The sequence below is a fragment of the Halichondria panicea genome, chromosome 9 (genome assembly GCF_963675165.1).
Source record: "Halichondria panicea chromosome 9, odHalPani1.1, whole genome shotgun sequence".
NCBI lineage: Eukaryota > Metazoa > Porifera > Demospongiae > Suberitida > Halichondriidae > Halichondria > Halichondria panicea.
Window position 1 is genome coordinate 4,639,756 of NC_087385.1, and position 26,756 is coordinate 4,666,511.

Below are 26,756 nucleotides of genomic sequence, written 5' to 3' on the forward strand. Positions count from 1 at the left end.
CCTTATGTATACATTCAACCCTAACCTTTTACAAGAAACAAATCTACCTGTGAAAAATAGGTCACCTAAGGATACTCAAATGAAAGTCAAGGTGTTAACTACATAATTACACATAATTTATTATCTCCAAAACCCATTATGATCCCATCACCAAATTTGTTCTACAAAGAGGGCAATAGTTACCTAAAGACTAGTTTAGTAAAAAGAAGATGCCATTTTTGAGTAAATGCTTACAATAATGACCTTTGACGAGTACCCACCCCCTTTAAACACGTCACCTGAAAGGCCATATCATAAGGAGTACGGTGGTGCACCTTTTATCTGATCATGGCAGAAATTATGCTCTAAGAAGCGTAGGTGGGTCACCGAAATTGGTGAATTTTCCAGGGCTCGTAACTAAGAAGCCATACGACATACGGGACTAAAATTGCGTATGGTTATATAACTTATGATAAGGTATGTGTATGCCAAGCTTCGTTGAAATCAGAGGAGGTACTCATTTTTTGTGTTGAGTTGACAAGGAATGTCCCTTATAGCAGACCGACATTCATACCCATGTGCAAATAATCAGACACAGAAACCAGTATTGTGATGCACATTGACGCATAGCAAAATATCATGCAGGCTCAAGACACGGACATTGAAGGTAATAAAACGGCTAGAATCTCAACATTGCATCCTACATCACCTCTTCAGTGTATTTCGTATTGGTGTCAACGGTACTCCTATATAGTGGTAATTACCTTGGAATCATACAGTTAGCTACAATAAGGACATACGCCTGAGGCTATAGGTATAGGTACAATGTACATCCAGCTGATTGAGAACACATAAATTATAGTTATAGTTAGTGCACTAGATGTATTGATGTGTACGTACGTTTGGATGTTTCATACAATAAAACATCAGATGGAATGTTTATTTAACGAGTGACAAACTGAAATCACATAATCAGAGTGCTTTTCATAATTTTCATTCCAGATGGCTAACTAATCAGTGAAATTAGAGCATAGCAAAAACAAATTATAAAAGCTTGTTCTTACAATTTACAGTTCCAACAATAACATAGGCACCCACATGCACACAGCTACTTTACCCTGTAATAATAATATACAATTAGCAGCAATGATAGAGTACACAATTATTCAGCCCAAACAAAACAATCTTCTACAAGAGCCTGCAAGTGTAGCGACTAATCAAAATCAGCAAAGAAGTAATGGAGCGAGGTAAATTATAGCCTCGATTCCAGACCGCGAAGAGAAAGGCGGCCTGGTATACCTTGTATGCGCATGCGTGTACATTACCCCATTTTTGTACATTACCCCAAAAAGGGGGTAATCCGTGTATTTGTGGACTCAGTCATCTTTGCACAATACTTCTAAATTAACGGACTGTAACTTCAGGATACAAAATAGTATACTGTTTATTTTACTGACAGTATCCACAAATATTTGGGGTAATGTACGCACATGCGCATACAAGGTATACCAGGCCGCCTTTCTCTTCGCGGCCTGGAATCGAGGCTATATATACACTTGCACTGTGTGTAATGCAGTAGATTTTGGGAAAGATATCTACTTTTGGGACTTATGACCCAACCTCCCACCCAATAACTCATTTGGTCCCTTTATATATAGACAGTCTGCACTTTTGAGATGGCTGCATGACTTGAATGATGATGAATCACGAGTATTAGAAAAAAGTGTGCAATAACAACTTATTGCACACTTAACTGTGCTTAAAGTACAGTCACATGACTGGATTTGATGGATGTCGTTGGCTGTAGTCACATGATCAGCCATATTGCTTGTGTGTGTATAATTATACAGTGACAAAGTTCTCTTTATTGCGTGCGTTTAATTAAGCACGACTCTGAGTACCCCACACCGTATTGTAATGTGTATTGAACGTATCTTACATAACATGCAGTGCCAAAGAAACAGCATCACTGAACAACATTGATAATGGAGCATCCAAACAAATGTTTAAAAGGGGTGAGCATGCAGGTGAGGTAGGTTCACGGGCAAGCACAGAGCAACAAGAGGACACCATTCAACAACCATACAAGTAGAGACTGTCAATATGGAATCAGGTGAATATATTATTCTCTACTGTTTCTCATCACCATTGCATCTGCAGGACAAACTGGAGCGAGATTTCCAAAACCTGAATGTTTGCTTCGTATCGATATTTAGTGGGTTCATTACAGGGAAAGAAGACCCTACCATGCATGGAATCCATACCAACAGTATATACAGCTGCCACAATACAGAGCGTAGTAGTGATCCTCCTTGGAGCAGTCGCAGATAGTGCATGGCGAAACACAGGACTGGATCATGGGGGAGACTTCTTTGTTCCAACTCCTCTTGTCTGACTTGTGTGTGTGATAGTTAGTTACTCAAATGCAACATTAACAGCTGAATTCACCTCGCTCCATTACTTCTTTGCTAGTCGCTACACTTGCAGACTCTTCTAAAAAGTTGGGCAAGCACATGCAGTGACAGTGAAAAGTCAAACCAATGGCCTTTCAAATACGCCTCCCTTTATATACTCTAATTGCTTATTTAACAGGGTAAAGTAACTGTGCGTGTGTGTGTGGCCATGTTGTTGTTGGAACTGAATTATTGTGGCGCCATAAATTGTAAGAACAAGCTGATATAATTTACTGTTGCTATGCTCTTAATTCGTATTCTCTTGAGAGGTACTCATTATATTTAAAAGCACTCGATCTGATTGTGTGGTTGATTGTGTAGTTTCAGTTTGTCACTCATTAAATTTTCAATATGACTACCGTATAGCGCGAAATTTTCGAGGGGCTTAATTTTCGCGGATTTCGTGGGTTAGAATTCTACACGAAAATTAAGTCCACAAAAAGTGTTCTTTAATTAGAATTACCTGCTATCATGCAAAGATTTAAAGGCGTGGCTTCCGGTAAGCAGCTATTCCGCGAACATTGTGCAACGAAATGGTTTTTAGAGGCCAATCCACGAAATATAAGTGCCTCGAAAATTTCGCGCTATACGGTATGTTTACAATAATTATGACTATACATGACCTACAGACATTTAGTCTACTACAGCAAATACTCTCCACAGGGTCACACTCGCATGACAGAAGAGTCGCTGCTGATCTGGGCAGAGTGGGACAGGCCCATTTCCAGGCTCTCTTGGAAGTGGTTCAGACTGAATCTCCACAAAGACCCTCATCATATATGTTTATTTATACATCTAGTGTGTACTATAGTATCCGTCTTTATTTCAGTAGTTCTAAATCGTACCTATTTAGCCTCAGGCGTACGTCCTTATTGTATATTACTAACTGTATACAATTCCAAGGTAAATTGCCACTGCAATGTTCATCAGTGTGGCAGCCATCTTCATTGCAAAGAAGGTACTTCCTGTGTTTCAACAACATCTGCGACAGATTCAGGATAGACAAGGAGGATCACTACTACGCTCTCTCGGGATTTGCATTACTAAGGTTATGAACAATTGTTTTACTGAAAGTGTAGCATCACTGATAATGGATCAAAATTGGTAGATTGGGTACAGGGTTTTGCAGACATCAACAATAGTGTTGAGGGTTGAGCGTTCCTTATACAGAATGCTTTGCCCGTTGTGGTCGTCCATATAAGGAATACTCAACCCTCTATGTTGCAAAGATTGAGGCATATACTCAAAAGCAAGCATAGACCAACAAGAAGATACCATTCAACAACTGTATACAAATGGAGACTGTCATTATGGAATCAGGTGAATATATTGCAGCATTCTCTACTGTTTGTCATCATTCATGCATCTGCAGGACAAACTGGAACAAGATTTCCAAAACCAAACGTCATAAATGTTTGCTTCGTATCGATATTTAGTGGGTTCATTACAGGGAAAGAAGACCACTACTATATCCTGTCTCTGCGCACCTTGATCTTAGCATCCTTTCTCCTTGCTTGGCCAGGAATTCTGTTGAGTGTAGCTGCTATCATTACGGCTAAAAAGGTACACCATTCATACCCAAGATTCATTGCACGTGCAAATTATCAGGCACGAGGAAACCAGTATTGTGATGTACATTGACTATATCATGCAGGCTCAAGAACTAGACATTGAAGGCAATAAAACCGAGGCTGAGAGAAAGGGTTCTCTGGCTCGGAATCTCAACATTGCATCATACATCACCACTGTAGTGTATTTCGTATTGTTGACAGCGGTACTCTCAACGGCAATTTACGTTGGAATCGTATACAGGTAGAATAAGGACATACGCCTGAGGCTATAGGTATATGCAGCTGATTTAGAACTATTGAAATAAAGAACACAGACACTAGTTATTGTACGTTGTATAATGTGTATATATGTATGGATATTTCAACATTGTCATATTGAAAGTTTAATGAGACTTGAAACCACACAATCAGATGAGTGCTTTTTAATAGTATACTGAGACTTTCATATTAATAGCTTATCATCCATCATCTGGCTCTCAAGAGAATAATTAATTGAGAAACGATTCAGTAGAGCATCAAATTATAAAAGCATGTTCTTACAATTATGGTGCTGCAAAAATATACACACAGCCCGGTTACTTTACCCTGTCAAATATACAGTTGTCAGCAATTAGAGTATTTAAAGGGAGGCATATTCATCCCTAACTAAAAGAATCTTAGAAGAGCCTGCAAGTGTAGCGACCAGCCAAGAAGTAATGGAGCAAGGTGCATGAATGCAGCTGTTATGTTGCATTCAAGTAACTAACTATCACACACACAAGAGGAGTTGGAACAAAGAAGTCTCTCACCACGGTCCAGTCCCTATGTTTCGCCATGCACTATCTGCGACGGCTCCAGGATAGGCAAGGAGGATCACTACTACTACGCTCATTCCATCCACAACACTATTGTGGCAGCTGTTTTAGTGTTGGCATGGCTTCCAATGTTCTTCAATGTGGCAGCCATCTTCATTACAAAGAAGGTACTTCTATACACATTATATTATATACTTGTACCATGATGTGCTCTGACACTAAGGAATATCCATGTACCCTAGGGTACATTGGCTGTGGTCAGCCTAAAGCCCAGGAGCCTCAATCCTTCAGTATCCAATCAGAGACTCACTAAAACTACCCACCACATTGAAACTGCATGGGTTGTCTGAAGTTGTAAATGTGGTTTGTCAAGTGCAACAGAAAATGGACCACATTGGAACTGGGTTGTCTGAAGTTGTAAATGTGGTTTGTCAAGTGCAAGCACACGCACACAAAATGTGCACAGTGCATGCACAGCAGGGATCAAAGAGTGTTTTCTTTGATCCCTGCCCTGCAAGCACACAAAATGTGCACAGTGCATGCACAGCAGGGATCAAAGAGTGTTTTCTTTGATCCCTGCCCGTGCAAGCACACACACACAAAATGTGCACAGTGCATGGCACTGCAGGGATCAAAGAGTGTTTATTACTACTACTCAGTTGTAAATGGGTTGGATAACAGCTTCTAATTGCTTCTATATATAGTGTTCATAGTGTGTATATATAATTATACAGTGACAAAGTTCTCTTTATTGCGTGCGTTTAATTAAGCACGACTCTGAGTACCCCACACCATATTGTAATATGTATTGAACGTATCTTACATAACATGCAGTGCCGAAGAAACAGCATCACTGAACAACATTGATAATGGAGCATACAAACAATGGATTAGGTATTTAAAGGGGTGAGCATGCAGGTGAGGTAGGTTCACGGGCAAGCACAGAGCAACAAGAGGACACCATTCAACAACCATACAAGTAGACACTGTCAATATGGAATCAGGTGAATATATTGCAGCATTCTCTACTGTTTCTCATCACCCATGCATCTGCATGCAGGACAAACTGGAGCGAGATTTCCAAAACCAAACGTTGTGAATGTTTGCTTCGTATCGATATTTAGTGGGTTCATTACAGGGAAAGAAGACCCTACCATGCATGGGGGAGACTTCTTTGTTCCAACTCCTCTTGTCTGACTTGTGTGTGTGATAGTTAGTTCCACGAATGCAACATTAACAGCTGAATTCACCTCGCTCCATTACTTCTTTGCTAGTCACTACTACTAGTCAGACTCTTCTAAAAAATTTTGGCAAGCACAGTGACAGTGAAAAGTCAAACCCAATGGCTTTTCAGAATATGCCTCCCTTTATAATTATACTCTAATTGCTTATTTGACAGGGTAAAGTAACTGTGCGTGTGTGTGTGGCCATGTTGTTGATTATTGTGGCGCCATAAATTGTAAGAACAAGCTGATATAATTTGCTGTTGCTATGCTCTTAATTCGTATTCTCTTGAGAGGTACTCATTATATTAAAAAGCACTCGATCTGATTGTGTGGTTGATTGTGTGGTTTCAGTTTGTCACTCATTAAACTTTCAATATGACTATATATGTTTACAATAATTATGACTATAATTATATGTTTATTGACCATATACATACAGTGCATCCAGCTTAGAGAGTAGATTACCACAAATGTGTAAGTGGCTGTACTTAAAACATGAGGTGGTGGGTAATAAGTAAATTGTTATAGTGAGTAATCGGTTAGAGTAATAAAACACTAACCTTAAGGTTAGGTAAACAGTTTGCTCATGAATATTCATGATTTTCTTATAATGATTTTTGTGAAACTATAAATGCCGTGAGAGAAGTTTGAAGCACATATACATGATAAATATATCGTTGTATCAATCTGTATGACAAGTATCAATCTTCAAAACATCTTTCAGTGGAAGCTCTGAGCGATCATCAAGTTACTAGAAACAACACAAAACTAGTAGTCATTTTAAACTTCCAAAAACACTTCTAGCTCTGTGTTCTTGGTCTTATATGATGCTTCTTACCATTCTGGAGGGCGGGTCGAAGCGTTTTTTTCTTTCCAGGCCAACAAACTCTCACAAAATAATAATATGTAGACTAACTCCACTTAAAATGGCGGCCAGAGCCAAGGAAAACAGCCTCTTGTGAGCTTTCAGTAGCCTTTTTTCAAAATATCTCTTCGACCCGCCCTGCATATAGTGAAGCTACAGTAGACTGTACCTAAGCTTTATAGCAAAAATGTCTATTCAAGCCATGAAATGACTACTGCGGTTCAGCTGGACTTCCAGCTCATTCTAGCTGGAAAAGATCACTAGATCTAGCTCATGAATAATTAATGAGCAAACGGTTGACCGTAACCTTAAACAGCTAAGGTCTCAGACTTCATAAGATAATTGTTCAATGGTTTAGGTATCCTGGCTAATCCTTCATGGGTCTTATATATGTTCACAGTGTATGATTTACTGGTTTTCAGGTATACTTTTGATTAGAGTAATAACTTCTGAAAAATTAATAGCTTAGCTTTCAAATTTCTGTAATAAGTTTACAGATAAATGGGCTACATTTTGATACCAAGAACATCCTATATGCTTATTCCATTGCTGAGATAACACTGAAAAACTACAAATTTTACAACTTTCTACTGTTTTGATGACATCAACAGCTACAAACCACAATGACGCTCTAATCAACCACATAATGGGCGTACAATAACTGTACGCCCACTCTTAATTAAGCTTGTGGTTGATTAAAGCGGCATTGGTTTGTGGTTAGCAGCTGCTGTTGTCATCAAAACAGTAGAAAATAGTAATATTTGTAGTTTTTCAGTGTTATCTCAGCAATGGAATAAGCATATAGGATGTTCTTGGTATCAAAATGTAGCCCATTTATCTGTAAACTTATTACAGAAATTTGAAAGCTAAGCTGTTAATTTTTCAGAAGTTATTACTCTAACCAAAAGTACATCTGAAAACCAGTCAGTAAATCATGAATTATAGGCACTGTGAACATATATAAGACCCATGAAGGATAGCCAGGATACCTAAACCATTGAACAATTATCTTATGAAGTCTGAGACCTTAGCTGTTTAAGGTTAGTGTTTTATTACTCCAACCGATTACCCACTATTGTTCTTATTAATCCCCCCAAACCCACCACCTCATGTTTTCATGGACATTTTTGGGATATGTTGTAGCTTATTCATTCACCTACACAATGGTACTGCCCTTTGCAGCTCACTTGGAAGTTTGGGGCAAATAGTAAATTGCAAAAAACCACTGTAACAGTTTACATAAATAAACCACAATACTACAGTGTTGTATTAGAGCAAGGACAAAGTTTACAGAAAATGTTATAGACCAGATCTCAGTCCATTCATGCTGTCTTGATCATACAGAGTATAGCTAGCTTTAATGTAGATTCTGTAGTAATTTCCCCAGTGACCTTGTTTAGCTTCTTTCTGATTTCACTGAGGTATACATGCACACACTGGGATTTTCTGCATGGACCAGTAGATATTCGTCATGTTTGTAGAAAGTATGAGCTCTAGGGGTAGCCTGATACGACATACACTGCCTGGTCGTTTAAAACAATCTAGCTAAATTGTTCGTTGTGAAACAGCCTGATGCCTCCAATTCTCTGCTACATAATACGCCACTTACATGTAACTCCTCTTGATAAGGATTAATTTTTCATGGTTACCCAACAAGTAGTTTATGCCTACTAGGTATAGCGAGATTTATATAACCACATAAAGATCTGGTCTATAGAAACTTCTGTTCCAAAATTTTAACCATGTCCCTTGCTCTAGATAGTATTGTGGTTTATTTATGTAAACTGTTACACTTATCTCAAGTGGTTTTTTGCAATTTACTATTTGCCCCAAACTTCCAAGTGAGCTGCAAAGGGCAGTATCAGCACCATTTCTTAAAAAGGTTCCAATCAAAAGATATCAACATTTAAGTACAGCCACTCACACATTTGTGGTAATCTATACTCTCTAAGCTGGATGCACTGTATACTCATTATACATCTAGTGTGTACTATAGTATCCGTATTTATTTCAGTAGTTCTAAATCGTACCTAAATTTAGCCTCAGGCGTATGTCCTTATTGTATATTGCTAACTGTATACGATTCCAAGGTAAATTGCCACTGCAATGTTCATCAGTGTGGCAGCCATCTTCATTACAAAGAAGGTATCTATATGCACATAATTATATAATACATGTACAGTAATGTTAGTAAACACGTCGTGCAATGATTGCTACAATTAAACAAGCTATCAAAAGACTATAATGTGATCCATGCCATAACTGAAGTCTATACACTATACACGGTCATAATACTTGAAGAAGGTTCTCTTTATTGCGTGCGTTCAATTAGGCACAATCGAAGAACCCGTTTTTCTGGTGTGCATTGAACATACGTCCATTTGTTCCTACGTTTCCTACTGATCCGACCGTTCCTAACGTTCCTACTGTTCATAATATTGCTGTTCCTACTGTTCCAAATGTACCTGCGCCATACCATGCAGTATACGCGTTCCAAATATTCCTACTGTTCCTAGGAATCCTAGGAACAGTCTTGTAACGGAAGAATAAGAACACTTAGAACAGAGGGAACAGTATAGGAACAGTAGGAACAGCTGTGTAATAGTTTAATTGCTGACGTAGCATATTTTGTGACAATTTACATGAAGCGTGTATTATAAATATACCGGTATTGAAAGTGCAAAAAAACAGCATCACTGACAAATTTAACAGAGCAACAAGAGAATACCAATCAACAACCATGGTGGAGACTGTCAATATGGAATCAGGTGAATATATTGCAGCATTCTCTACTGTTTCTCATCACCCATGCATCTGCAGGACAAACTGGAGCGAGATTCCCAAAACCAAACGTCACGAATTTATGCTGCACATCGATAGTTCAGGGGATCATTAGAGGGAAAGAAGACCACTACTATATCCTTTCTCTGCGTACCTTGCTCTTTGCATGCATTCTCTTTTTTGCTTGGCCAGGAATTCTGTTGAGTGTAGCTGCTATCATCAATGCTAAAAAGGTACACCATTCATACCCAAGATTCATTGCATGCATATGCACAAGGAAACCAGTATTGTGATGTACATTGACCCATAAAAAATATCATGCAGGCTCAAAAACTGGACATTGAAGGTAATAAAACCGAGGCTGAGAGAAAGGCTTCTCTGGCTAAGAATCTCAACATTGCATCTTACATCACCTCTGGAGTGTATTTCATAGTGGTGTCAACAGTGCTCCCAGTGGCAATTTCCCTTGGAATCCTATTCAGTCAGCTACAATAATGACATACGCCTGAGGCTATAGGTACATGCAGCTGATTTAGAACTACTGAAATCAGACACTAGTTAAATTAGTGCACACTAGATGTATTGATGTATATTTCATAAGATTGGAACGTTTATTTAATGAATGACAAACTGAAATCACACGATTAGAGTGCTTTAAATAAAAGTGTACGTTCATAGCTTATCACATCTGGCTATCAATAGATTATGACATAGAACAATTCCAATTAACAACATGGCCACACTTACAATTTTCCCCTGTTGCCTTTCAACACCTTAAGGTGACATATGTTTGCGGGTATTTCTGCGAATGAGAGTAAAATCGCTGTATTTACGAAAATGCAATTAGAACCATGCACTTGCGAGTAATTAGAAACGCTAGAATTTATATAGTACCAGCAAAATGAGCTAAAATCGCAGACAAATCTACCTGTGAAAACATGTCACCTTAAGGTATTAAAAGGAGGCATATTCAACCCTAACCTTCTACAAGAACCTGCAGGTGCAGCGGCTAATTAAAATCAACATGGAGTGAGGTGAATGAATGTGGGTCTTTTAACTCATGTTGCATCCGAGTAACTAACTATACACACCACACAGGTAAGACAACAGGAGTTAAAACAAGGAAGTCCCTCCCCCCACGGTCCAGTCCCTGTGTTTAACCATAACCACCATCTGTGAGGGCTTCAGGAAGGGCAAGGAGGATCACTACTACGCTCTCTCCATTCGCAACACTATTGTGGCAGCTGTACTGTTGGCAATGCTCTTCAGCGAGGCAGCCATCTTCAATGCAAATAAAGTACTTCTATGCACACACATTTACAGTTTCTATTTTAGTAAACACGTCATGCATGATTGCTACAACAAGCTATCAAAAGACTATAGAATGTGACCCATGCCATAACTGAATACTTGAAGAGGTTTCTCTTTATTGCGTTTAATCGAAGAACTCGTATTCTGATGTGCATTGAATGTACGAACTTACTGTTCCCTTTGTTCCTAGCATAGCATTCCTAAACTATTCCTTTTTTATTGTTCCTACTGTTCTTAGTGTTGCTGTTCTTAGTGTTGCTGCTGTTCCTACTGTTCTTAATGTACCTGTGACCATACTATTCCCATGCAGTGTTCTAAATATTCCTACTGTTTCCCCTGATGTTCCTAGGAACAGTATAGGAACGGAAGAGTAAGAACACGTACTTAGAACAAAGGGAACAGTAGGAACCATAAGAATAGCTGTTTAATAGTTAAAGGCTGACTTAGCATAATTATTTTGTGACAAATACATGAGCATTATAAGTAATTGAAAGTGTAAAAAAAAAAACATCACACTGAACAACATTGATAATGGAGCGGAGCATCCAAACAAATTTTCAATGATTATGTAGATTATAAGTATTTAATGGGGTGAACATGCAGTGAGGTAGGTTCACGGGCAAGCACAGAGCAACAAGAGGATACCATTCAACAACCATAATTATACAAGTGGAAACTGTCAATATGGAATCAGGTGAATATATTGCAGCATAATTCTCTACTGCTTTTCATCACACATCAGGACAAACTAGATTTCCAAAACCAAACCTCGAGAATTTCTGCTGCGCATCGATAGTTCAGGGGATCATTACAGGGAAAGAAGACCACTACTATATCCTGTCTCTGCGTACCTTGCTCTTTGCATGCATTCTCTTTTTTGCTTGGCCAGGAATTCTGTTGAGTGCAGCTGCTATCATCAATGCTAAAAAGGTACACCATTCATACCCAAGATTTGCAAATAATCAGGCATGAGGAAACCAGTATTGTGATGTACATTGACACATAGCAAAATATCGTGCAGGCTCAAAAACTGGACATTGAAGGCAATAAATCCGAAGCTGAGAGAAAGGCTTTTCTGGCTAAGAATCTCAACATTGCATCCTACATCACCTCTGGAGTGTATTTCATAGTGATATCAACGGTATTCCCAGTGGTACTTTACAATGGAATCAGGCTATACGTACGTATACGCAGCTGATTTGGAATAAAGAATTAATACAGATAATAGAGTTAGTGCACACTAGATGTATTGATGTGTGCGTATGCATGGATATTTCAATTTAAGAATTGGAAAGTTTATTTAATGAGTGACAAACTGAAAACACACAATCAGAGTGTGCTTTCATTATAGTGTGTACTTTCAAGAGAATTATCAGCAAAACAAGACGTATTCACCCCGTGTGTTGAGCTTCATTGCATGTGCACAGTGCAAAGTTAACTTTTCACGGTAATGACCTTATTATCATTATCGTGAATCTATGAAGCAAGGATTAGAAAACAGTGTTTTTTGTCGTCTTTGACGACCGCCTACAAGTTTCAACCTATAGCAGTCCATGAAAGTGTCTAGCTCGCTCAAACGGCTCATTTTTTGTGTCCACACACACACACACACGAGTCAAAACGGTATGCTTGAGCGGGCACGGTTCCATCCAACCCAGTTAGCCTAGTGCTTACTATCCCCCTTCCAAACACACACAAATCGACACACACACCAATAACTCTACCCTGCTGCGCGCTATGCACGTACGGGGTAATAAAGTGCATTAAAGCATAGCAAAAGCAAATATAGAATTTGCAATTAATGGTGCTACAATAATTTTCAGTTTCAACAACATGGCCACACTCACACATGCATGTACATGAACTTTCCCCTATTACTATTCACAGAATATACTAAAGAAAGGGATATTCAACTCTAACTAAAACAATCTTCTACAAGAATTAAACGTAACAAGTGTAGTGATCAGTAAAGAAGTAATATCATGTAAATTGTCACGAAATATGCTAAGTCACCATTTAAAATATTAAACCGCAGTTCCATTCCTACGATTCCTACTGTTCCCTCTGTTCCCTGTGTTCCCTCTGTTACTACTATTCCCTGTGTTCCCAGCGTTCCCTCTGTTCCCTGTGTTCTTGCTGTTCCCTCTGTTACTACTGTTCCCTGTGTTCCCTTTGTTACTATACTATTCCCTGTGTTTCCAGCGTTCCCTCTGTTCCCTGTGTTCGTGCTGTTCCCTCTGTTACTACTGTTCCCTGTGTTCCCTCTGTTCCCAGCGTTCCCTGTGTTCTTGCTGTTCCCTCTGTTACTACTATTCCCTCTATTCCCAGTGTTCCTACTGTTCCCTGTGTTCCCTCTGTTCCCTCTGTTACTATTGTTCCCTCTATTCCCTGTGTTCCCAGTGTTCCCTCTGTTACTATTGTTCCCTCTATTCCCTTTGTTCCCAGTGTTCCTACTGTTCCCTCTGTTCCCAGTGTTCCTACTATTCCCTGTGTTCCCAGTGTTCCTACTGTTCCCTGTGTTCCCTCTGTTACTACTGTTCCCTGTGTTCCCTCTGTTACTACTGTTCCCAGTGTTCCCTATGTTACTACTGTTCCCAGTGTTCCCTCTGTTACTACTGTTCCCAGTGTTCCCTCTGTTACTACTGTTCCCTGTGTTCCCAGTGTTCCCTCTGTTACTACTGTTCCCAGTGTTCCCTCTGTTCCTACTGTTCCCTGTATTCTTGCTGTTCCCTCTGTTATTCAAGCACTATTTCCTGCTGTTCCTAGTGTTTCAACTGTTCCTAGTGTTTCAACTGTTCTCAGCATTCATACAGGATACGAACACTTGGAGCAGAAGAGTAAGAATTAAAACTTAGAACATTTGTAACATTTAGAACAGTAAGGAACAGTAGGAACATTATAGGAACATGTAGCTGTTTAATAGTTTCAATGCTGACTTACTGATGGTATTAGTGTAGAAAAAAAACAGCATCACTGAACAACATTGATAATGGAGCATCCAAACAAAATTTTAATGATTAGAGTAAAAGGGGGTGAACATGCAGTGAGGTAGGTTCATGGGTAAGGACAGAGCAACAAGAGGATACCATTCAACAACCATAATTATACAAGTGGAAACTGTCAATATGGAATCAGGTGAATATATTGCAGCATTCTCTACTGTTTCTCATCACCCATGCATCTGCAGGACAAACTGGAGCGAGATTTCCAAAACCAAACGTCATGAATGTTGCTTCGTATCGATATTAATTTTAATGGGTTCATTGCAGGGAAAGAAGACTACTACTATATCCTGTCTCTGCGTACCTTGATCTCAGCATCCTTTCTCCTTGCTTGGCCAACAATTTTGTTGAGTGTAGCTGCTATCATTACGGCTAAAAAGGTACACCATTCATACCCAAGATTTATTGCATGCACGTGCAAATTATCAGGAAACCAGTATTGTGATGTACATTGACCCATAGCAAAATATCATGCAGGCTCAAAAACTGGACATTGAAGGTAATAAAACGGCTAGAATCTCAACATTGCATCCTACATCACCTCTTCAGTGTATTTCATAGTGGTGTCAATGGTACTCCCAGTAGTAATTTACTTGGAATCATACAATTAGCTACAATAAGGACATACGCCTGAGGCTATAGATACAATGTATACATCCAGCTGATTGGGAACACATATAGCTATAGTTAGTGCACTAGATGTATTGATGTGTACGTACGTTTGGATGTTCATACAATAAAACATCAGATTGGAATGTTTGTTTAATGAGTGACAAACTGAAATCATATTCAGAGTTCGTTTCATAATTTTCATTCCAGATGGCTCTTAAGAGAATAAACTAATTGACAAAATAAGCAAATAAACGAAATTATATCAAAATTATAAAAGCTTATTCATAATGCTACAATAATTTTCAGTTCCAACAATAACATGGACTCACACGTTACTTTACCTTGTCATATATACAATTAGCAGCAATGAGAGATAGAGTATATAAAGAGAGGCATATTCAGCCCAAACAAAACAATCGAGCCTGCAAGTGTAGCGACTAATCAAAATCAGCAAAGAAGTAATGGAGCGAGGTGAATTAATGCATAGGCATATTAATATGGCATCCAAGTAACTAACTTCACATACAGGTCAGACAACACGAGTTGGAGTAAGGAAGTCTTTCCCACCCCCGTCGTTCCGGTCCCTGTGTTTCACCACCATCTGCGAGGGCTTCAGGATAGGCAAAGAGGATCACTACTACGCTCTCTCCATCCGCAACACTATTGTGGCAGCTGTACTGTTCGCATGGCTTCCAATGCTCATCAGTGTGGTAGCCATCTTTATTGCAAAGAAGGTACACTAGACTTTTATACACATGCACATGTCAGTGCAATATACTTTATTATAGTTTTACACATGCATATATACGTACGTACCACAAGAAAACAGCTATCAAGATATAGAATGTGACCCATGCCATAACTCACAGCTGCACTGCAAGGTCATAATACTTGTGTACATGCCTTTGTACAAACAAACAAACAAACAAACAAATAATGAAGAGGTTTATCTTCATTGTGAATTGAACCCTATACATAACATGCATGCAGGCTCAAAAGTTGGACATTGAAGGCAACACAGCTGAGGCCGAGGAAAAGGCTAACCTGGCCAAGAAGCTCAACATTGCAGCCAACATCACTACCACGATCTACAGTATTGTCGTAGCAATTATCATCATAGGAGTGGTGGCCTGGTATACTACTACTTACTACAACTTTGTTTCATATTATAATTAAGAAAGAACACACTCAGTAGCTTGAACTTTTGAGATAGGCCTAAACATTGTTATGACCAATGTATCTTTTAAGTATAATTTTATAGCTCATTGTATAGAATGGAACATACATAGAAGAATCAGGAAACCCATTTATAGCAATATGAATCTATACTATATATATAGTGTCTGTAAGGGGGTGGTCAAAGTTATACAAATTAGTGCTCTTGTGTTACCCTCGAGACCAGGCAGTTGCTCTAGGCTCTAGTGCTATAGGGGAGAACATTGTAAATAAATAATAACTAGAGCATTGAAGTGCTAAGCCTTCGGCAGTTTTACATCTCAAGATAATGATACGGTATGTATATGAACATGGAAGAATCTAGCGGCAACTACCTAGAAGGAAAATAGAAATAAGATTTGAACGCTATGAAAAGGCTTTGAAAATACACTAGGACTATAAGAGTCTATACATGTGCACTAACAAGGTCATATATAATGCTTGTGCGTATACAGCGAAAGTAACCCGCATCATGACGTGCATTGAACGTACCCTACATAGCATGCATGCAGGCCGGCTCAAGAGCCAAACGTTAATTTGTCACTTAATTTGTATATTGAAAGTGCAGAAGAAACAGCATCACTGAACAACATTGATAATGGAGCATCCAAACAAAATAATTAGCTACGGTACATGGAGCTGATTTAGAACTACTGAAATAAAGAACGCACAGAGTTAGTGCCACTAGATATATTGATGTGTACGTATGCATGGATATTTCATACAATAACGTTTAAAGAGTGACAAACTGAAACCACACAATCAATTTCAATATAATAAGTACTTTCATATTATTATGGCTCTCAAGAAAATTAATTACTTGGCAAAATAAAATGCAAAATGAATTAGAGCATATTATAAAAGCTTGTTCCTACAATTTATGTTGGTACAATAATTTTCAGTTCCAACCATAACTCTAATAATGCTTGCGTATATATACAGTTAAGAGGTTTCTCTTTATTGCGTGCGGTTAATTAGGAATAATCAAAGAACCCCTATTGTGATGTGCATTGAACGTACCCTACATAACATGCACGGCAGGTAGATGGGCGTGGGCCCGTTCATCCAAAGAAGGAAGGACGGGTTTCAAGCCTATATCTGGATTTTAGTACCGTACTAGCTATGAATATTGGCCACGTTTCTAACCGCAGAGCTTAGCTTGCTGTAAAAAGGGGAGGAGCTGGGGCAATCTGATTGGTGCTGCAAAGCATTACATAATGATTCTCGCAGTGAGTACAAATCTAGGCTTGAAACCCGTCTACCATTCTTTTGGTGGACAGGCCACACCCATCTACACAGCAGGCTCAAGAGCCGAACATTAATTTGGGTTACATGTAAATTGTCACAAAATATGCTAAGCCGTTCCAACACATTACAAACATTTATACACACCGTCAAGTGCAAATAATCAGGCACGAGTAAACAAGTATTGCGATGTTACATCAACCCATAACAAAATATCATGCAGGCTCAAAGTCAAACATTATAATTATATTGAAAGTGCAGAAGAACAGCATTGAACAACATTGATAATGGAGCATCCAAACAAATGATTAGGTAGATTGAGTATTTAAATGGGGTGAGCATGCAGTGAGGCAGGTTCACAGGCAAGCACAGAGCAACAAGAAGATACCATTCAACAACCGTATACAAGTAGCGACTGTCAATATGGAATCAGGTGAATATATTGCAGTATTCTCTACTTTTTCTCATCACCCATGCATCTGCAGGTCAAACTGGAGCAAGATTCCCAAAACCAAAATTAATGTTGCGAATGTTTGCTTCGCATCGATATTTAGTGGGTTCATTACAGGGAAAGAAGACCACTATTATATCCTGTCTCTGCGTACCTTGCTCTTTGCATGCTTTCTCTTTTTTGCTTGGCCAGGAATTCTGTTAAGTGTAGCTGCTCTCATCAATGCTAAAAAGGTACACCATTCATACCCAAGATTCGCAAATAATCAGGCATGAGGAAACCAGTATTGTGATGTACATTGACACATAGCAAAATATCGTGCAGGCTCAAGAACTGGACATTGAAGGCAATAAAACTGAGGCTGAGAGAAAGGCTTCTCTGGCTCGGAATCTCAACATTGCATCCTACATCACCACTGTAGTGTATTTCGTATTGGTGTCAACAATACTCCCAGTGGCTATTTACTTCGGAATCGTATACGGTTACATCATAGATTGAAGAATCTATGGTTACATGTAGCTACAATAAGGACATACGCCTGAGGCTATAGGTACAATGTATATACATGCAGCTGATTTAGAAATAAAGAACACCGACACTAGTTAGTGCACACTAGATGCATTTGTACCGATATTTCATACAATAAAACATCAGATTGCAAAGTTTATTTAATAACTGGAGTGCCTGTACACTCCAGATTGCTCTCAAGAGAATAAATTAAGAGATGTAATCATTAGAGCATAGCAAAAACAATAGCTTGTTCTTACAATTTATGTGGACATTGAAGGCAACACAGCTGAGGCCGAGAAAAAGGCTGCTCTGGCCAAGAAACTCAACATTGCAACCTACATCACCTTGATCCACAGTGTATTGTTTTGATCATAGGATTCATGCTATGTGTGTTTTTACTGTTTTATATCTTGACAAATGTTACCAAATTATGCCACACGGCTACGTGACTGACACGAAAAGGACTCACTGTACGACTTTTATTACACACACACTTGTTACCTTGAACTGTAGCTACCTTATGTACGACTGACCTGTATGACTCCGTGTCCTATTGAGAAAGGGGGGTGTGCTCCAAGGGGCGTGGCACTGCTCTCGAGGGCTCGTTTGATGGACGCTGGATAGTAAGGAATATCTTGAGACTTGAGAGCTGACAACATCAAAGCTGCAATGGAGGGAGAGTATCACAATTCTTAGTAGTACACAAGGGACGATAATTAACATAGAACACTGCTAATGGTACATGTAAATTACGGAAGTTTAATCTTCAAGTCGTATTTACGTGGAGTATGTAAATCAGCATGTATAGCACTATATCGTATAGTGGGTAATTTTCGTGGTGTAAAAATTCATGACTTTATTGCTTGCACTGCATTGCATGCGTTCCGGTAAGCCACGCCTACGTTTTTGTGAGGAACATTTTCGTGGAGGTCACAGCTTGCCCACAAAAATTAACGAATATTTACCCCATGAAAATTACCCGCTATACAGTACCAGATACACAAAGCTCTACAATCTCTACATTCATGTTAAAGTAGGCCTTTACATGTACAACAGAATAATGGGGTTTTACCAAAAGAGGGAAAGGTACTACAATAAGAACTCTACAGATTCTGTCGCTCACCGACACAGCCACAGGCATTGGGAGAAGACATTGAAGTTCCGTTCATTAGTTGACGGCTCTGGTGGGTCCATGTGGGTACAGAGGTCACTGCCCCACCCGGAGCTGTGATGGACACACCCAGATCACCATCCGTCCTGCGCAGAGGGGAAAGGAGACGGATTGATATAATATTTTTATAGCAACATATCTGTACTCACGCTGGTCCCCTTGACGACCAGGTGTACGGCTGTCCGGGCTTGCGGTTAGTAAGAGAGTACTCTCCCTCCATCATGTCCGGAGACACAAATGCACCAACTCCTACAATATCACATAGAGGGGGAAGTGGGTTCGTGTTAAAGTTATGGCTTCACCACATAAAGAAAATTCCTTCCCTTTCCCCTTTAGCTTTATGCTTTACCAAGGCTGCATTGAGGGGGGGGGCGAGGGGGGTAATTCGCCCCACCTGGGCACAGTTTCACCCCCCTAGGATCTGGAAGATTCATTTGTACTGCTATAATTCTAATGACTTCGCCCCTCCTACATTTTTAAATTTTCCAATTTGCCCCCCCCCCTGATCCAAAATCCTGAATGCAGCCCTGTTTACCCAGGAATTTATAAAAAAACTCTTGGCTTAACTGGTAGACAAAACTGTTACACACCATTTAGGGTATCAAACCCCTTCAAAGAGACAGAAAAAACCTTCTCACCCACTAAAAACCTCTAAAGTGTAACCATATTGAATGGCAGTCCCTCACCTATGATAGAGGAGGTGTTCCCACCGGGACAGCCGACCGTAGAAAGGGCGGGGCCATTGTTACCAGCACTGGACACAAACACAATGTTATACTTGTCACACAGCTCAGAGAACCGCTCCACGACAGCACTGAAAGAGGGAAGTGAAACAATGACAAGACAGTACGCACACATGTACAGTATGAACAGTGCACTTAGTATTTTGTCTGTACATGTAGATACATTGATAGCAACACCGTATGCACTGTATATGACACACTCACCCTTTGTTGGTCCAATGTGAAGACTCTCCATAGCTAAAGTTGATAAGATCCACCTTTTGCTTCACGGCCTCGATACTCTGAATGACATATTACATGTATTAATAGCTTACGGGCACAAACAATCATCCTGCTATAATAATTATGAGTAACTCACGGCTCTAATGAGTGAGGTGGCAGTCTCCATGGTAGCCAGTCGAGTGTCTCCTATCTTGATGGAGATTAGCTGAGCTCCTGGAGCAACTCCATTCTGCTCCGGTTTATCAGGGAAGTTGGCAGCTGCTATTGATGCCACGTGGGTGCCATGGGAACCTATGTATGGGTGTCAGACACTCGTTAAGTATTATAATATTGGCCTTAGGCTGTTCACACTTGTGTGAGGTTACTTTGAGGGTGTGGGAGGTCGCAGTAATAGCCAAACCACTGTGTGTGTGTATGGGCTTACCTCCAGTGGTGACAATGGACAGGATATTCCCATCATCGTAGACATTGACAGAATAGTTCAGATTGTCTGTGAAATTAATTAACACAATAGGCCATGGTTTGTTGCATGTACAGAAGTACATACCAAGTTTTCCGAAGGTTGTAAACTGTCCGCTCTCCTTGAACGGCTTGAGCAGGGTACACGACCCCAGGTCTCCCGTCAGACTGGTGTCCACCACGGCACTAGAGGAGGGGAAGGAACAGTTAGGGCATAATGCATCAATTAAGGAACAGGGAATAATAGGTCTAGTAAAAATGTATCAAAGCTCGAACCATACTAAGACTATGTCACTTGAGCTAGGTACAATAATATTTAAGGGGACACAATTCTCATGCCTCAACAATGAAGCTGTAGAAGTGAATATGTACAATCATGTACGGAGCCGGCCACTCAGAAGCACCTCCTCACCTGTACGAACGTCCATCATGGAACACCACACAGTCATACACTGGTCCTCCCAGAGTGCAGTTCTTCTTGAGAGAGTTGAGGAGGTCCACCTTACTGTGCAGGTTCTCACGTTCCAGTCTCTCTTCCTGTAAGCAATGACATTAACTAAGTTCTGTAGGAAAGCTCAAATCAAGCCCTTTCAACTCATAGCTAGTGGCAAACAAACTCACACTCGATTAATAGCCAACGGTTTTGGGAGCTTGTCCATAACCCCAGGAATATACAAATAGCCCATACAGTATTATGTGAATCAATGAACGATGCTACTCACCAATGTCCTCTCTGAAGCGTTTGGGTGTTTCTTGTCAAACTGTGCCAGCTCTTCTACAGCCTGTGCAATCAGTGGAGAGTGTCTGGGCTCCCATTCCTTCCTCATGTGAGTCGACTGCATGCAATCAAAACAGTAAGTATCAATATTGTGCATAGAAGGAAACTAAACTTTATGGAATATTTTACCTGTACGCAAAAGTTTAGGATGCCCGTTGTTTATATAGGACTTAACTGACCTGAATGCGAGATTTTGGTGCACTAGGGAACAGCTCAAATGCAGCTTTGATTCCAACGTGCCACTCTCCAGAGGGGTTGTTCCAATCGTCAGGAATGGTCAACTGTCGTCCCGTTAGTCCCTCAATCACTCTACCCCTCTCACTACGAGTCTTGCAGATGGTGGAGGTGTCCACATCACCACTACCAGTAGTGTCCACAAGATCAACCAGCTTACGCTCACCCGTAGTCGTCACCTATGAAACCATACAACCATGATTTAAAATTAAACACACACGTCTACTTTATAAGTAACAAATTATCAACACACCTACCATAAACGTCCTAATGATAAAACCAGCCTCGGTTAGGACGCCCTCTTTTATAACCCTATATACTACCGTATTCACCCGAATTACCGGGACACTCTATTCTAAGGGACACTTCGGAATTACGTAATTTTTTTCATTCTATATTAAGGAACAACAGGAAATGTAAATATTTTTAGACGTCCCGATCTAATTAGAACGAAAAAGAGCATGTTAGCTCGATAGAGACTCAAAACTCTTAGAAACTCTCTGGATTCTACTCTCTGGCACCGTAATATGTCACTGACGGTTGAAGACACCTTTGTAGACATGGAACCCGCGTACACAGCTTCTAAACTGCACGAAAGACATTTTAGCTGCAGAGTTAGCCTCGGCCTGGAATCGAGGCCGTGTACGTACCTTAATGGGGAAATATTCGTTCTAATTACTACGGGACACTCTAATACAAGGGACACTTCGACTTTAACGTAATCTATTCCAAGGGACACTGCAAGCCGTAATTATTTTTTTGTGTCCCGGTAATTCGGGTGAATACGGTACCATATAAAATCAATTTTTTTCATACATTGTTTCTAGAAAAATAATTATTTTTTACTGGTGCTAGACTATAAATTAGAACGATTACGGTAATTTCAACACACACACACACACACACAGATATATCCGATCGCCTTCTTTAATATACATGGTTGGACTTGCCTGTAGCCCAGGGGCACCAGGGTCCACCCCTGTGTCCAGGATGGCAATGATCACCCCACGGCCATCGTGTTCAGGGTTCTTGCTCAGAAACCTTTCAGCACCAGTCTCTCGTTTGGGGACCAGACTAGAGTAGGGGAAGGGATCTTGTACCATCTCTTCAGACATTCTGGATTGATCACTACAGACAAGACTCGGACTAAAGAGGACCTCTTAACTTATGGCATAGAATTTGGTGAGGGACTAGGGGGAAATCCCTAAATGTAGCCAAATGTAGACTAGTCAGCAGGAATATCATGGGAAAGCCCCTTAAGTTGGGCGGGGAGTGGCTTTGTGACAGACTTATTGAGCATGCGCAGTCTGGTTTTCGCGGAGAAAGGTAGGAACAAGGCTGGCTGGCTGGCTGTGAACTTCTTTGATTGGCTGGATTAGTACCGAGTGTATCTTCTAAGCACAAAGGTACTGACTCTAAGATGTATATGAATGTAATAGCTTTAAATATATCATAGTAGACGTCTACCAACTCCTGTCATAATGCATTTAGAATCTAGCTAGTCTAAGACTTAGTAGTCATGTCATGTTGTTTCACACATCTCATCTATTTATTAACACACACACACAAGGTGCGGGTATACAATCTTCCACACTAGCAGTACAAGACAACAGTGAACAGACACGGAATACACACCTACCCGCTACGTTTGTGGTGTCAATACTTCCAATGGCCACACCCACAGGTAAGTAAACAGCTAGCCATGACAATGTGTCACAAGTTATTCTATTGGCTCGTCTATGTCCACGTCCTAGCTTACTATCGTTAGCGTACATGTACACGTGTGCGTTAAACTATACCTGTATACTATTACTGTGACTAACTGTATAGGGAAATCTTATTATGCGAAATTTGATCAAAGTGTTCACCACCTTACTGGCATTTTGTGGAAACCACTTTGTATATCTATAGCATTGCACACCCATAGATGGCCTTCCTGAGGTTGTGGGAAGTTAGTCCGTACTGTGTTTGTGTGTATCTCGTTTATATGATGCGTGATTGACTGAGCTCATTTCTCTCTCCCCTTTCAGCTATTACCAACTCACCTGTGAGAGCAACTGTAAGTGTGTCACTGTGTAATGATGTGTGCTGTGTACTGTATATATAACTCATGATCTGTGCTTGTGTATGCATTAGGAGTTAGGTGTTGGCATTTTTGAGGTTCCACTTACTAATGTGTAGATTGCAAATGTATAGGCGTGTCTTTTATCAATTTATCCTGTAGGCTTCTCCAGTGAAGAATGGGGGAGCCTCTAACCTCCAGTCCTTTTTACAGAGTGGACAACTATCAGGTACAGTACTGTTGCTACCTACTGAATTTTTATCAGCAGAAAATGTCTTATTCTAATCACAAAAACTTCATTGCGTTATTTTACTGCAGGAGATCTGAAGAACCTAGTGTCCCTCCTTGGTTCCCAGTCTAGCAGTGGAATCACATTGGAGCAGGTTAGCCAACACATGACATCACAGTACATGTACTTGGAATGTGTCCCATTGTACCCCCTTGTAAATCAACCGTGAATATACTTATTGTACTGTACACAAGCTCTGATTGTGCTTCTGTTTCCTCTACAGTTGCTCTCACCCTCCTCCTTGTCTGGTCGACAGGCCACACCTACTAGCAACGCCCCTATTACACCCCAGAGTACCTTGCAATGGAGTACGGGTAGGAAACGAGGCCGGAACACAAGTGACACGTCCGTGCACCTCAAGAGACGAAGGGTGGCTGCCAAACAGTCAGCTGACAAACAACAAGGGAAGGGACTGAGGCACTTCTCTCAGAGAGTGTGTGAGAAAGTCAGGGAGAAAGGAAACACTACGTACAATGAGGTTGGCTGCATGTACAGTCATTATAATTATTTGTCATGTGTTATGGTGTGGTTTAATTGTGTATCAACATAGATTCCGTATCATTACACGTGTATGTTTTCTGTCCAGGTGGCAGATGAACTGGTGAAGGAGCTCTCAGAGTCTGAATCAGCCAATGGCTCTGATATGGTAGATCATTTTATCAGTGACCTTGGTTTCTATTGATGTTAACTTTTCTCACGCAGTCGATAGACCAAAAGAACATTCGGCGACGAGTGTACGATGCCCTCAACGTCCTTATGGCCATGAACATCATCTCCAAGGAGAAGAAAGACATTAGGTGGATTGGACTGCCCACTAACTCTGCTCAAGAGTGTCAGCATGTCGAGGTCAGTCTGCATGTACACCAATAATTATAGTACAGGTGTGGTTTTACATGTAGGTACAATTTTGCTTATGTTTATTCACTGTACCGTACCATGTACTTGTCTTGTAGATAAACTGATAATTGTGTCCAAGGCTTTTTATCAGCTTCCATCCCATACTGCAGGAGGAACTTGCCAAAGTTGAGAAGAGAGTGGCAGACAAACGGAGCCAAGTTGAGAGCCTCCTGATACAGATACTTTCGTTTAAGAATCTGATGAAGCGTAATCGTGAGCGTGTGACGTCTTTGGGAGGGCTTGCTCAAAACTCGTCTATCTCTCTCCCCTTTATCCTAGCCAATACTAGCAAGAAGACCACCATCGACTGCTCTATCTCCAGTGACAAGTGAGTGGGATGAGTGTGTAGCTCAGTTTAGTGTGTACGACGAACATACATTATCAATGCATGTACAATAGAACGTACCTGCTAGTATGGGATGTGTGTTTCTCGTAATAATTTGCTATGTTCAATTGTTGGGTGATATTGTAAAACTTAACAGTGTTTATGCATGGACTCTCTTTGCCAGCACATTAATTAACGGCACATTAATTATCGGACTGTAATTATGACTACATGTGTTATCAAGAGAGTCAAGGAAACCGGCCAAGTATTGTTTTTTGCCTCACAGGTCAGAGTATGTGTTCAGCTTTGACAATGCTTTTGAGCTGCACAATGACATAGAGGTGCTCAAAAAGATGGGACTGGACTGTGGTCTCCACTCTGGCACCCCAACTGAGGAGGAAGTCAAGAGGGCCAAGGCTATTCTTCCCAAGGCCTTTGAGTCAACTCTAGACGGTGAGTGTGACATATACATTATATTCCAAGTTAAGCCTAGTTTCTAGTGTAGCAGTGAAATTTATTAAAAGTGCGGCTCTAAAAAACCTCAGTTACTGGTTTACTGTATGACAGATTTTCTCTATAATTTATGCAGATATTGTTTCCAGTAAGAGGGAAGCTGCTGCAGTTCCTGCTACCCCCATATCTACCCCGGACACCATTCCTGCAGTATCCCCCTTAACCCCTCAAAGCATCGCCAACTCTCCACTCGTACGAGAACAACTGATGTCCGCTCTCAGTCAAACCCTTCGCTCCAGCTCCAGTAGTCCAGCCATTAAACCCTCTTCCCCTGTGATAGTACCCTTGACTCCCATGAGTGGCATCCCCTCCCCCCAAGCAGTCACAGCCCTTGTAACAAGTGTCATGCGAGGTACCAAAGTCCCAATTTCCAAATCCCCAGGTGTCTCTGCTAAAGCTCTACTACACAGTCATTGCCCCTCCTCTCAACCACCAGTCCCTGCCTCTCCTCTGGTCAAGTCTGCTGCTAATGTTGCCCAGACCCAAAGTCAGTCGCCAATTACTGCCAAATCAGAAACTAGCTTGCAAGCAACAAGGGTGGTGAATGTCTCCAAGCTCTCCTCCCCTCAACACTGTATCACATCTCTTCTACAACAGTTGCAACAAAATGCCTCTCTGTCCAAACTCATATCCACGGCAGCCAGCAGCAGTGCTTCTAGACAACTGTTCACCAACTCAGCACAGAAGAAATCTTCAGACCCTAGTACAAGCAAGTAGTGACTCTAACAACATGCTGGAAGTTGAGTACAAAATGGAATTTGAACAATTACAAGAGAGCATAAACGAGTATTTTGTTACATAAAAACACTGGTTGTCTATACTAGGACTGTATCTTTGTATATTTATGTATGTGTCAGTCAAACACATATGCAGCACAGATTTTCTTAGCATCTGGTATGCATTCAGCACTCTATGTCACATTAAAGGCTCATTTTCATTGTGTGCAGATTTTTTGTGTTCAATGGTAGTCTAATTGAATATTATTTGTGAGGTGTGATGATTGTTCAGGCATGACCACATTATTATTTTATTATCACAGCAAAAAAAT

General features: G+C 40.4%; 3 protein-coding genes and 3 long non-coding RNA genes across 15 annotated transcripts in view; 5 read left to right on the forward strand and 1 right to left on the reverse strand.

Annotated features, from left to right (window-relative positions):
• The window catches only part of LOC135341742 (tripeptidyl-peptidase 2-like), a 40,040-nt gene extending 17,193 nt beyond the window's left edge, over positions 1–22,847 (reverse strand). Inside the window, exons 1-12 of the mRNA XM_064538403.1 lie at positions 22,573–22,847; positions 21,568–21,801; positions 21,333–21,446; positions 21,023–21,147; positions 20,699–20,796; positions 20,576–20,641; positions 20,288–20,442; positions 20,134–20,210; positions 19,873–20,000; positions 19,336–19,435; positions 19,139–19,272; positions 18,549–18,679 (exon numbers count right to left, since the gene is read on the reverse strand). Coding sequence (XP_064394473.1) covers positions 18,549–18,679; positions 19,139–19,272; positions 19,336–19,435; positions 19,873–20,000; positions 20,134–20,210; positions 20,288–20,442; positions 20,576–20,641; positions 20,699–20,796; positions 21,023–21,147; positions 21,333–21,446; positions 21,568–21,801; positions 22,573–22,737 — 1,527 coding nt within the window. The 5' untranslated portion in view covers positions 22,738–22,847. The remainder of the gene's footprint in view (positions 1–18,548; positions 18,680–19,138; positions 19,273–19,335; positions 19,436–19,872; positions 20,001–20,133; positions 20,211–20,287; positions 20,443–20,575; positions 20,642–20,698; positions 20,797–21,022; positions 21,148–21,332; positions 21,447–21,567; positions 21,802–22,572) is intronic.
• On the forward strand, positions 1,144–15,927 carry LOC135341743 (uncharacterized). 4 transcript variants are annotated; one of them, XM_064538406.1, is made up of 6 exons: positions 13,827–14,115; positions 14,168–14,362; positions 14,460–14,481; positions 14,956–15,065; positions 15,123–15,328; positions 15,585–15,927. In XM_064538406.1, the coding sequence occupies exons 4-6, from the start codon at positions 15,056–15,058 to the stop codon at positions 15,768–15,770; spliced, it is 402 nt and encodes a 133-aa protein (XP_064394476.1). In that variant the 5' UTR covers positions 13,827–14,115; positions 14,168–14,362; positions 14,460–14,481; positions 14,956–15,055; the 3' UTR covers positions 15,771–15,927. The 4 variants fall into 4 exon arrangements, with proteins under 4 accessions (XP_064394478.1, XP_064394476.1, XP_064394475.1 ...); XM_064538405.1 differs by having other exon boundaries at positions 14,460–15,065; XM_064538404.1 differs by having other exon boundaries at positions 14,168–15,065.
• On the forward strand, positions 2,565–7,225 carry LOC135341745 (uncharacterized). 5 transcript variants are annotated; one of them, XR_010396613.1, is made up of 7 exons: positions 2,565–2,641; positions 3,096–3,480; positions 3,603–3,752; positions 3,805–3,995; positions 4,087–4,964; positions 5,040–5,801; positions 5,858–7,225. It is a non-coding gene; the product is annotated as an uncharacterized LOC135341745 (long non-coding RNA). The 5 variants fall into 5 exon arrangements; XR_010396612.1 differs by having other exon boundaries at positions 3,096–3,752; positions 5,021–5,801; XR_010396611.1 differs by having other exon boundaries at positions 3,096–3,752.
• Positions 9,429–13,138, forward strand: LOC135341747 (uncharacterized). Of its 3 annotated transcripts, XR_010396618.1 has the most exons (7): positions 9,432–9,656; positions 9,709–9,902; positions 9,994–10,703; positions 10,768–10,966; positions 11,291–11,674; positions 11,723–11,910; positions 12,002–13,138. It is a non-coding gene; the product is annotated as an uncharacterized LOC135341747 (long non-coding RNA). The 3 variants fall into 3 exon arrangements; XR_010396619.1 differs by having other exon boundaries at positions 9,429–9,656; positions 10,768–11,674; positions 11,733–11,910; XR_010396617.1 differs by having other exon boundaries at positions 9,430–9,656; positions 10,768–11,674.
• LOC135341752 (uncharacterized) lies at positions 17,393–18,543 on the forward strand. Its single transcript, XR_010396626.1, has 3 exons — positions 17,393–17,487; positions 17,540–17,738; positions 17,830–18,543. It is a non-coding gene; the product is annotated as an uncharacterized LOC135341752 (long non-coding RNA).
• A 62-nt stretch (positions 22,848–22,909) lies between the features above and the next one.
• On the forward strand, positions 22,910–26,741 carry LOC135341764 (transcription factor Dp-1-like). Its single transcript, XM_064538420.1, has 11 exons — positions 22,910–23,028; positions 23,193–23,306; positions 23,653–23,681; positions 23,847–23,913; positions 24,003–24,067; positions 24,197–24,451; positions 24,560–24,619; positions 24,676–24,819; positions 24,981–25,198; positions 25,482–25,648; positions 25,785–26,741. Exons 2-11 carry the CDS (start codon positions 23,291–23,293, stop codon positions 26,423–26,425), a joined length of 1,662 nt encoding a protein of 553 aa, XP_064394490.1. The 5' UTR covers positions 22,910–23,028; positions 23,193–23,290; the 3' UTR covers positions 26,426–26,741.
• The last annotated feature ends 15 nt before the right edge of the window (positions 26,742–26,756 follow it).

Coding starts and splice junctions, on each gene's coding strand:
- LOC135341743 (XM_064538408.1), top strand. Junction 15,329..15,584: donor CCATCTTTATTGCAAAGAAG/GTACACTAGACT, acceptor ACATGCATGCAG/GCTCAAAAGTTGGACATTGA.
- LOC135341764 (XM_064538420.1), top strand. Junction 24,620..24,675: donor CAGCCAATGGCTCTGATATG/GTAGATCATTTT, acceptor TTTCTCACGCAG/TCGATAGACCAAAAGAACAT. Junction 25,199..25,481: donor TGCTCTATCTCCAGTGACAA/GTGAGTGGGATG, acceptor TTTGCCTCACAG/GTCAGAGTATGTGTTCAGCT.